General features: G+C 45.6%; 1 protein-coding gene across 1 annotated transcript; it reads right to left on the bottom strand.

Annotated features, from left to right (window-relative positions):
• Positions 1-748: 748 nt before the first annotated feature.
• Slc25a4 (solute carrier family 25 member 4) lies at positions 749-4793 on the bottom strand. Its single transcript, XM_028881176.1, has 4 exons — positions 4544-4793; positions 2695-3181; positions 2066-2206; positions 749-1228 (listed from the first exon to the last, which is right to left on the bottom strand). Exons 1-4 carry the CDS (start codon positions 4652-4654, stop codon positions 1071-1073), a joined length of 897 nt encoding a protein of 298 aa, XP_028737009.1. The 5' UTR covers positions 4655-4793; the 3' UTR covers positions 749-1070.
• Positions 4794-12088: the final 7295 nt, after the last annotated feature.

Below are 12088 nucleotides of genomic sequence, written 5' to 3' on the forward strand. Positions count from 1 at the left end.
CTTCAGGGCAGGTTCACGTTCAGAGCCTCCCAGGCATTAAATACTAGCTTGATAACTGATACCAAGAACTGAATGTTGCATGTGCCCCCATCCCTGGGATTCCACCCTCAAGATGACAGTAATTAGGAGACAGGGCCTTTGGGAAGCAATTAGATCACAGCATGGAGCCTTTGTTGCTGTGATTAATAGCCTTCAAAGGGGGACTCCAGAGTGCTCTCCACTCTCTTCCCAGTAAGATAATTCGGGAAGTCAGGCGGCTCTCACCGGAGTTGATCCTCCTGGACTCTGAGGCTTCACAACAGTGAGGAATATGTTTGTTGTTTTATGAACCAGCCAGCGCATGGCACTTGGTCATTCCAGCCCAAACTGAGACAAACTGTTCTTCAGTGAAGACCATCCACTTGTTGGAAATTTCTAGGTAAAAGGATTCTGTGCGGGAACTAAACAAAAGAGCACGTCCTAAACGTGCAAAATCCTTACCTCTGTGACTGCAAAGCTTAGCAGAGGCTCAGCGTTCCTAAAGACCGTGTGGAAGAGCACGTGAACTGTGGAAGCTCTGTTCACGTTCCCACTCTCCAGCCTTCAGTCACAGTGTGGTAAGATAGTACAGGATCTGCTTATGTTTGAAAAACAGCTGACATGTGCTCCGTATAGGGCATGCACACAGGGGTCACTGACAAAAGGATCCTGCTAGAAAATACACATTAATGCTTCTTTAACCTGTTAGCAGTTAATGAGTTCAGGGAGATAAAGTGTATTGAGTAGTCTTTATTAATGATTCACATTCGGTTACTTTTTTCATTATCAGTTCTTCAGTTAATTAATTGAACAAGTATGATAAGCTATCTCCTGTTTGCTGTGGGAATCTAAATGTAAAATAAATACAAAATACACTTGTGGTTTAATGAATACTCAATGAAGCGTTTTTTCTGAGGTATTCCTTATGGTCTGGTTTTACCCAAGATCTGTCTTTTTATTTCCTTAAGAATAGTCTGTTAAACCACACAATGGGATCGGTGAACTTGTGAGCCAAGTCCACTGTGAACCAGTGAACTTGAGTTTTAATTACATTAGACGTATTTTTTGATCTCATCATACAATACCAGTACAAAAGCACCCCCCATGCCTCTCAACACATTGGACCAGGCACCTTTGAAGAAAGCATTGGCTCCTTCGTCTTTTGCAATCTTCCTCCAGCAGTCAAGTGTCCCCGTATACATAATATCAGCTGTGGAGACAAATGTGGGTAAGGCTTCCTTTCTTCACAAAGACCTGCATGCACATTATTGGCCATCAAGCCCCAGCCTATACAATAGTCCATGAGACATCTGCCTGGCCTGTTATCTTCTAGCACCCCTATTCCTCAAACTCAAGATCAGTTAAGTAACAAGCAAACACAGCCCATTTACACACTGTCAGACTAAAATTGGAAGGCAATGTGGGGAAGGGGCGGTATATTCTGTGGATGACATTTTATGGATGAGCAAACTAGCCCTGGTCTCAGATTATACTGCCCAAGATTATGCAAGAAAAATTAAAAGGTATGGCTGTTGGGTTATAAAAAATCCCCTCACATTTGGTGTTTTCTTTTTCTTTCTATTTTTTTTTTTTTTAATGGCAGTTTCTTGATTTTTACCTATGGAAGCTACACTATGAAAGCAGACTGCTTCAGGCCACTTCTCATCCAGCTAATCCTCCTCCTCATTCACACTTCCAATAACTATAAGGGAGCACAAGGCACACGTTTTAAGTGAACAGCTAATTCTTCGCCTTGCTCATGCACCCAGGCTGTAGAAAAAAAAAGAGGACCTGAGCTCTAGGTAATGCCAGATACCTAGGTCCAATTCTAAATACCTTGTTTATATTCTTACAATCTCTTTAATAAAAAGGAAAAAAGAAATTCCCTAAAGGGAAAGCTCAAGGGGAAACTGGAGTGTCGGTTTCCTAAATCCTGATTGAGTAATTCTGCCACTCAACCTAGGAAAACGAGGCCTCTGGGCACTCAAGAGTGCTCTCCAGGGGCAAACCCTAAGATTCACATCAGGAGAGCTCACAGCATGCTTACCCCCTTTCCGGCCAGACTGCATCATCATCCTACGACGCACAGTGTCGAAGGGATAGGACACCAGCCCTGCGACCGCCGTCACACTCTGGGCAATCATCCAGCTCACGATAATGTGCACATTCTTGGGGTCTGGCAACATCCCTGTGAGCAGAGCCAAGAAGCAAATGGCTATCGGTTTTTTTTTTTTTTTTCCTCATCAGCTTGGTAGAAAGCAGGGGAAGACAAGGCTACTGACCCAGTTCCATGTCCTGCCCTTCCACAAGAACCAGCTTCTCCCCCAGGAACCCTTACACGCCACCAGGTAGCCAACCAAAGATGGCTGCTGCTGTCCCTTAATCCAGGGAAGCTACAGCTCTGTTGACATGGAGTTCCCTTCTAGTTCAACCAGACAGCTGTGTTGGGATAGCTCTGCAGCCTTTGGGTGGTAGCTCAAAGCCACAGTATTTAAAGTAGAGGACACAGAGGCTCCTTGGGTTATTGATTTACCCACACTATATCACATCACCTCCTCAGAACTCAGCTCAGAGACAGGAAAACCAACACAGAGGTCTTTGAGGAACTACAGGTCATACAGAATCCCCTCCCCACAACCCCTCCCCACACCTTCCACCTCCAAGTCCCTCTCTTACCCTTGGCAGTGTCATAAACTCCGAAGTAGGCAGCTCTGTAGATGATGATGCCTTGGACGGAGACACTGAAACCCTGGTAGAGACCCTTCAGGCCATCCGACTTGAAGATCTTGCTGAGACAGTCGCCCAGCCCACTGAACTCACGCTGGGCAGATCCCTTGCCCACGTCGGCAGCCAGCCGGGTCCTAGCAAAGTCCAGCGGGTAGACGAAGCAGAGAGAGGTGGCACCAGCAGCCCCACCGGATGCCAGGTTACCGGCAAAGTAGCGCCAGAACTGCTTATGCCGATCCACGCCCCCCAGGAAGATCTGCTTGTACTTGTCCTTGAAGGCGAAGTTGAGAGCTTGGGTGGGGAAGTACCGGATCACATTGGCCAGGTTGCCCCTCCAGAAGGAGAGAAAGCCCTGCTCCTTGGGGATTCTCACGACACAATCGATGATGCCCTTGTACTGTTTCTCTGCACTGATCTGTTTGCTGGCATGCTGGACCTAGTTGGGGGCAGGGAAGGGTGGGTGACAGAGGACAGACAGGGTGAAGAGAAGGGAAGACATGAGAAAAAAAAAAAAAGGTTTGTACTCCCTCAATTGCCTGTTTATTTTCTGGTTTACGTTTTGTTTAAAGATACGATCATCCAATGTAGCCCAGGCTGGCTTGGTCAAAATCTCCTTGTATTTGCCTCCCAACTGCTGGGATTTCAGACGTGCACTACCATGCCCAGGGTCCTCCCCTTTCCTTCCCCTTCCTCTTCAAGAGGCAAAAGAAAACTTCAATGTTTTTAATGCATCAGGAAATCAAGCAGTATCAAGGAAATGTAAATAAATGTTAGTTATTTGGTTAGGCTAAAAAACAATCCAAATTTTATTCATTATCAGGGCATTTGAGGGGGAAAAAAATAAAAGTGACCGAGTCATTTATCCATCGAACTTTCCTTGCAGGCTTATGGGAAATATAAATGGATAAGGATCCTTCCCTCAGCTCCCCATGGCAATTCTGCAGTTTCTCTCGAATGTCCCTTGCGGTGAGGCTGTCTGAGCAGTAGTAGGTGCTCTGATGTGAACAAGCTCACCAAGCTTTACAGCCTGAATAATTTTACGATTATCCAGGTAATCGATTATTGAGTTAATACTGCTGTGGCCAATCTGTCGCAGCATTTTGTTGTTTATTAGACTCCCAAATGGCTATTCCCCGGTGAATAGCTTTTGCCTTTGGGATAGATCAGATGATGACGTTGCCCTTTAATGAACAGATAGGGAGAAAGTGTTATGGAGACAGGATGGCTAAGGCAATCTGAATTTATCCTGAAAAATTACTTCAGAATTTCTGCCTCAGCGTCTCCATCCGTGAAATACGGGCAAAGAATTCGTAATAAAAGATGAATGAAATCAACGTTGGGCTATAGCGCAGGGCACGCGACACAGTGTGATCCCCAGTCAATGATTAATCTGATGCTTCTATTGTAAAAGGTGGGCGCAGACAAGAAGGTGCAAAGGATGCAGCCAAAGGGTGAGGCCGGCCTAAGAGGCCTTGGGTGGAACGCCGCTGCAGCACCCAGGCTCAGGATCTGGCTCGAGGTAGACCAGCTTCGGGTGGGTTTCCATATATAGACACCCCAACGCGGGTGCCACCCGACACCAGGAATCTGTCACTGACGCCGGACCTGTATCTGCGTAGAGGGCACCTTCCCCTTCGTGTAGGCCCCGGGCTTGGGGCCTAGCACAGATTTTTTTTTTTTTGCCGCAGCGCCGCGCGCGCGCGCCAACACCGCAGCATCCCCGCGCCCCGCCCGCATCCCCGCGCCCTGCCGCGCCCCGCCCGCATCCTCGCCGCCCGCGCCACCAAGCCGTCCTTACCTGCAGCAGCAGTTTGACCCTCTCGATCGGGGCGACCGCGGTCTTGGAGACGGCGGCGGCGATGCCACCCGCCAGGAAGTCCTTAAAGAAGCTCAAAGCCTGATCTCCCATGCTGACAGCCGGGCGCACACAGCCTGCAAGGAGCCGCTCTCTTGCTCTTGCCTACGCCCAGCCAGGCAGGCACCGCCACCTCGTCTCCGTCCCTGCGCGACGCTAAGGGGCCGCCCGCCTGACCGCAGCCCTCCTTATATCCCCGGCTCGGCGTCTCGCGAGAGGAGGAGGGACCCCGGCAAGCGCGCAGCGCGCATTGGCTGGGCAGGTGTCTGGACAGCCCCTCTCCATCCCCCTCCTTTGCAGAGGGCATTGGGGGCGAAGACACTTCCGGGAGCTAGGGCTGGGTTGGGGGGCTGTGCCTGCAGCTTGGGACATTTAAAGGGCAAATTCATGTTATCTGTCCCAGCCAGCCCAGGGAACACCGTGTCTCTGCCGCATGTGGGCCGTTGTATTTATAGCTCAAGAGGGTTTAGCCTGGGGCCGAGCTGGGGACCGAGAAGGGGCCCGATGCCTCAAGCGAAGCTCTCTTTGACCTCGATTCTGCACGATTGTGCTCCTGGCCGAGAGATTTCAGGCTGCCACCCCTTCCTCCTTGTCAGGGCGTTCCCAACTAGAGCTCGCTGCCTGGATTCGGTCCTCTGCAGAGCTCTGCATTCCTGCAAAGAAATTATGCTCCTCCCAAATGCGTACTAACATCTTTCTATGCCGCGATTGCCTCATAATGTCGGGCGAGCTCCTGTCTCCGACTTCCCTCCATTCAATCCCTGAACCATTCCATCTGTTAGGAAATATTTATGCAGCCGGCACTCGGCGCCATCAGAAAGAGCGGAAAGCAGGGCCGCTAGGTGGATACTTGTTTTGGCAATGAATGTGGATGTCTGACTTTTCTGTTAACTCAGCCTGTCACACCGACACCAAACCTGAGGACTCCTAGGAACAAGACACTCCTTCATTAGCCTCTCACCCATCTCTCAGCTCCCGGGATTCTCTTGTAGACAGAACTCTGAAAGGCTTTGAAGGAGCGCTCTGCTGTTAATGGAATCTCAACCATATTCTGAGCAGAACGGTTCCAGCTGGCTGGCTGCTTCCTGAGGATCAGAGCCCTCAGCCTTTCGGGAAGGTCGAATCCTTGGCTGTGTTTGCTTCTGTAATAGGCAGCTTGAGGCCGGGGAGCCCAGGCGCTATCTAATCCCGGGCAAGTGATTGCAATTAATTTTTTAAATATATGGGTGTGCAATTTAGTTTCCTTTACCTCGTTTCTAAGGCAGTTCATATATAACCATGCAGATTTTTTCCATACTGCTGTCTCTTCCTCATGAATAAGTGCAATTAGTTTTTTGTTGTTGTTTTTAACTCCAAGCCCCTTACTCTGTGCTTTTCCCACAGCTGCTAATCTACCTTTGGACATTTACAAGGCTTATTCATCTTTTTTAAAGGTTTACTGATCCATGCGGACTCCAGGGTAGGTGATGATTGAGCTGCAGCTGTGTGTCACTCAGTCTAAAGACTTAGTAGAGCAGAGGTCATTAGTAGGGTGTCAGGAGCATAGGCGATGTATTTATTTGCAGTTGGGGCCGGTTAGAGTTGGGGAAACAAGGTGAACACTGAAGGCTAGGACTTGTTACAATGTTGCTAGAGGTCAAAGAAGACGGAGACATAGACAAACACAAAAAGCATCTATGTGTTCCTTTAACAGACACTAGCTGAGCAATCACTGAGTACCAGGAAGTGTGGCCTCTAAAGGCAACACAAGCAGAACCTTGGGCCACCTCCAAGGACCTTGCCGTTCAGTGCCTTGGTCGGTTCCACTCAGCGATTTCCATGGACGATATAATCCACATATTAGTCAAAATTGTAATTGTGTATCTACTGCCTGTTCTATCAATACTGAGTAGTAACTGAAGCTGTTTTTCTTTCGGATATGTATTAAAGCTGTTGCTTATTTATTTTTATGATATACATATGATTTTTTCCATTTATTAAAGATGAAAGCAAATTTGCAACCTATTTTTCTTTTATGGAAAGATAGATTTTTTTTCATACAATATATTCTGATCATGGTTTTCCCTCTTACTCTTCCCAGTTCCTCCTTACTCCCATCCAGATCCACACCCTTTGTGTCTTTCTTTAGAAACCAGTCATGTAAGAAATAATACAAAAATACAATAAGCCAAAAACAAACAAATATGAACAGGACAAAACAAACCGAAAAAAGAGCCAAAGAAAAAGCACAAGAAACACATAGAGACACAGAAACATCCATGTCTATACTCACAGGAATCCCATAAAAACCAGAAGCCATAATATAATTGAATGAAAAAAAGAAATAAAAAAGGAAGACCTGGCTGCTCCTAGGTCCAGTGGAGGAGAAAGTTCACTACAGATAAAAGGGAGAGCATAGCCAGAGGCAGGGACATCTAGGAGAGTCCAGACACTGAGCTGAGCCATGTGAGGAGAGGGAGAAGGGAGGAGGGGAGAGCCAGACCAAGAGTTCAGGAAGATAAAGGGTAGACAGGAAAAGGTCCAGGTAACCAAAATGGCTGAATTATATAGGAAAGGGCAGCTGAGGGAAGAGCAGCGCAGCCCCAGGTCTGGAGACATTTAGGGTAGCAGGCAGGGTATGCCAGTCAGAAAGAGCCTGTACCAGGTAGGGACTTTGGGGTGTTGGGAGAGCCTGGCAGCTTTGATATATTAGATAGGTACCTCAGCCATTTGCTCCTGGCTTGAAACTTAACAGTAATATTCAAAGGACCATTAAGGTTAAAAAAAGAAAAAAAAAAAAAAAGAATGCCCTGACTTAACATTATGAGACAAAAAAAACAACAACAACAAAAAAAAAAACAAAACAACAACAAAAGCTGCCCCTCCCCCCAAGATCCTGCTGAGTTTGTCTTCTGTTGGCCATCTACTGCTGAGCATGTGGCCTACCCTTAAGCATGGTTTGTTTCCCCAGTGAGGCAGGCTCCCTTACAGGAAACTAACTTTTCATTTCCAAGTGGTTATCAGTTGGAGATGGCTTCTGGGTTAGGGATGGGAGGGTGTCCCCACTTTTCCTTTCAGATCTAGGACCCCGCCTGGTGCAGACCCATGCAGGCCCTGCCTCAGTATCTGCGAGTTTCATATGTGCATTGATCCTGTTGATTTCAAGGGCGTTGTTTCCTTGGAGTCCTCCATGCCCCCTGGCTCTTACATTCTTTCTGCTTCCTCTTTGGAATTGTTCCTTGAGCGCTGGGGGTGGGGTGGATTTGATGGAGACATTCCATTTAGGGCTGAGTGTTCCTAGGTCTCTCACTCTCTGCCTATTTTCTGGCTTGGGTCTCTGAATTTGTTCCCAATCTACTGTAGGAGGAAGCTTCTCTGATGATGACCGAACAAGGCATGAATCGGTGAGGATAGCAGAATGTTGTTAGCAGAATAAGTTGAATTTGGTTTTCCAACTCCCTGGCGGATCAAGTCTCAGGTTCTTGGTCACCCAAGCAGTGTCAGGTATGGGTCCCATCTCATGGAGTGGGCCTTAAGTCAAATCAGATTTGGGTTGGTTACCCCCACAAACAAGCCACTATTGCATTGCATTAGTGTATCTTGCAGGCGGGACACAACTGTAGATCAAAGGGTTAGTAGCTAGGCTGGTGGTTAACAGCAGTAGTATGCAGAGTACTTTCTGGTACCGTGAACACTACTAGTCTGTAGCCGGGAAAGCTCTAGATAGGCACCAACTTAAAAGAGATGTTGCTTATTTGTATTGTGAAAAACAATGTTGCAAAAAAAAAAAGAAAGAGAGAAAAGAATGTTGCTATTGAAACACTCTTGCAAACCTCCGTTTTCTTTGTTTCCTTCTCAAAGGATCTGGAAATAGAATGGATACATTGAGTATTTTAAAGGTTTTGTACTTCCACTATGTATTCAACAATTACTCTTGGGCCACTTAAATCGCTCAGGAGGTCAAGGCACTTACTGCCAAGCCTGATGACCTGAGTTTGATCCCTACGCCCCACAGGCTGGAAGGAGGGAACTGACACCCTCCGGATTCACCACCACCATTGAGAAATTGGGCCCACGCATACATAATGTAGTCTTATTTTTCAAATCCTCCTCTAACATTGGCCTAAAAAGACCATCTTTTAGTTATTAGTGGCATTTCATGAGTTTGTGATGAATTTATGTATATGCTATTTGATGCATTTTTAAGAATTTTCTTTTTTTTGGGGGGGGGGGACTTTTAGTCTTCCTTGACCTCTGACACAAAAGCACAGTATTTATTTTAACAATTGAGACAATAAATATTTGAGTAATTTTCATTTTGTTTCTCATTTGATTTTTATTTTTGTCTTATATTGTCCTATCAGTATTATTTATTTAGATAAAAGTGAATTACTATTTTTTTTGTTTTTGTTTTTGTTTTTTGAAACAGGGTTTCTCTGTGTAGCTTTGCACCTTTCCTGGAACTCACTCTGTAACTCAGGCTGGCCTCGAACTCACAGAGATCCACCTGGCTCTGCCTCCAAGTGCTGGGATTAAAGGCGTGCACCACCACCACATGAAAAATGAATTACTATTATAAATATTATATTACAAATATTATTTATATTGTAATAATATTTTCTATAAATAGATTATTGACTCTTCATAGGTATACTAGTATGTTTTCTTCTACTTTGGAAAAAATTTTTCAGTTATTTTTAAGATGTCTAACACATGTTTGGACCTGGTGGTGCACACCTTTAATCCCAGCACTTGGAAGGCAAAGGCAGACAGGCATGTCTCTATGAGTTCAAAAGGCCAGCCTGTTCTACATAGCAAATTCCAGGCCACTCGGGCCTACATAATAAGATTCTGTTTTAATAAAAACAAACGAAAAACATTATGACAAGGATATATGGGTCCATTTTCACTTTTCTCCATATCATCATTCTTAGATATCCCAACATCAAAATTTTTCAAAGATTTATTGATATTTATGTGTATCAGTGGATCTGTGTACCACGTGCATGCAATGCCCAGGGAAGGCAGAAGAGGGCGTCAGTTCTCCCTAGGACTGGAGTTCTAGGTGACTGCCAGGGGCATGCGGGTGTTAGGAATGGAACCCGAGTCCTCTGGAAGAGCAGCCAGCCTCTTAACTGCTGGGCTGTCTCGGCAGCCTCCCACATTAATTATTGAGTAGGTATTCCCTTCACTCTACTATTTACCATCAGACTAATTCTGGTTTGTCGTATACTAAGTTACGCAATGGCTTAAAATTAATGAAATCTCTATATTATGATTTATTATTTATTTCCTTCATTGAGGTTCTTTGACAGAAAAAAAAAAAAAAAACCCTACAAACACTTAAAAGATAAAACGTCTTACCAACTAGTTTGTCTGGACTTTTTACTATCAGCTGTTCAAGTACTAAAACAACACTAGAAAAAAAATTGAACAGACATTTAAAATGACTCTATGCCTCACTAATACGTTAATTCAGAAAGTATGTCATCTTGGTTGCGCTCCTTTGCAGTCATCAGAATTTTTGCTGTTTTCTGAGATGCCACGTTTCTCCTGGGCCCTCCCACCGTCCTGTTACAGAGGAGCAGAGCTGGAATCCTCCACCAGAAGCTTCCCACGGAAGCCCAGCCGTGTCCTCCCTGTCCGTGGATTTTCTCAGGAAAAGGGAGGCCTCAGATGCCCTCGGGAGCCTGAGCAGCCTGTGATCACAAGACTGGAGTATCACTTACACAGGGCAGGGAGAGAATGGAGCGGCCAGGACACGTGTCTCCCAGCCTGCCCCAGTGCTCCGTGGCCCTCTGCCAGCATCAGGACCCAGGGAGCATCTAGATAACAGGAAACCGGGCTCTTTAACACTCACGGTACCCGGGGGCCGGGCGGCAAGCTCCGGAGAAAAGAAAATTGAGGGATTGAGCTGACTTCTGGGATTTTCTTTAGTCAACAATTTTACAGAATTAAATCCCTTTTTACCAAATTGGGAACTGAGGACAGGAAAGGTCCAGCAAATAAAGAAAAGTACCTACGAATTTGAGGGTAGCGGGGCTAGCACAAATGTCTGGGAGGCGCTGTGCCCCTCCAGCCGCCGGGAAGCAGAACACTCTACAACGGTCAATTTTAGCATAAAGCAAAGAGGATGAAAATATTTAATTATGCATTGATGCATTCGTGCGTGTGCACAGAGGACACACTTGGGTGACATTCCTCGGGTGCATCGACCGTTTTTTTTTTTTTCCTCTTTTGTCACATGGTCTCTCAGTGGCCAAAATGGCCAGGCAGGCTAAGCTGGCTTACAAGAGTCCAAGGGATCTACCGGTCTCTGATTCCCCAGCACTGTGATTAAAAGTGGGCCATCTTTTTCTTTTCCTTTCTTTTCCTTTTCCCCCCTTTCCTCTCTTTTCTTTCCCTTTTAAAAAAATATGGGTCTGGGAATCAAATTCGGGCCATGCTGGTAAGGCAAGCACTTTATGGACTAGACTTTCTCAACACCCAAAATATGTTTTGACTGTATAGGATTATGCATGAGTTGTCCATTGCAGACTAAAGGTAGGTAGTAGACACAGTCCCAGGACACACTGCTCTAGGGAAAACAAACACATGAACATCTTTCCATGATTCTTATACATCATACAACATAATGAAAGTTTCCTAAATTGTCCATATGTAAAGTCCCTATTTAAGGGCACCCACACGAAACACACAGTTTAGAAAACAGGAGGATCAAGCAAAATGCTTCAGTTGAAACTACAATAAGCATCTTTTTTAATGTTTGTTTTTATTTGTGTGTATATGTGTGTGGCTGCATGAATTTATGTGTATCATGTGTGCGCAGCAACTAGAGTTACAGGTAGTTGTAAGCCGCCTGATGTGGGTGCTGGGAATTGAACTCGGGTCCTCTGGAAGAACAGTAACTACTTTTTAACAGCTGAGTCATCTCGCCAGCCTGTCTCATTTATTATTATTATTTTTATCATTATCATCATCATCGTTGTTGTTATTATTAAAACCCAGTAATTCTAGAAACTTTTCACTTTCTGCTGGTCAGTTCCCTTGTGTATTCACTTTTCTGATTCTCTTCTCCATCAGAATTTAAGTGACACAAATCAGTTCCCATTCCATTTGCCCACCTTTTCCTTTTCATCTTCCTATCAGTATTATTGACTGTTGCTTCTAGTTCCCAAACGCTCTGTAGGACATTGACGGTACAGAACGCAGAAGGCTGTCACTGCCTGGGAGAGGAGCCCACAGCAGGGACGCATAGACCAGTGCTGCCTGCAAGGCTGTACCAGTGTAGTGTGAGCAGAGTCCACACAGAGGCTCTGGGTGTGCTCTGGGAGGAACGACCTTTGATGTGCTACAGTGACAATGTGTATTGTTGATTTATTTTATTTTTATGTATGTATCTCTGTGTATATATGCTGTGTGTGTGTGTGTGTGTGTGTGTGTGTGTGTGTGTGTGTGTGTGTGTTTGGAGACCAAAAGAAGATATCAGGTTCCCTGGAGCTGGAGTTC

Source organism: Peromyscus leucopus, chromosome 17 (genome assembly GCF_004664715.2).
Source record: "Peromyscus leucopus breed LL Stock chromosome 17, UCI_PerLeu_2.1, whole genome shotgun sequence".
In the NCBI taxonomy this organism is placed as follows: Eukaryota; Metazoa; Chordata; class Mammalia; order Rodentia; family Cricetidae; genus Peromyscus; species Peromyscus leucopus.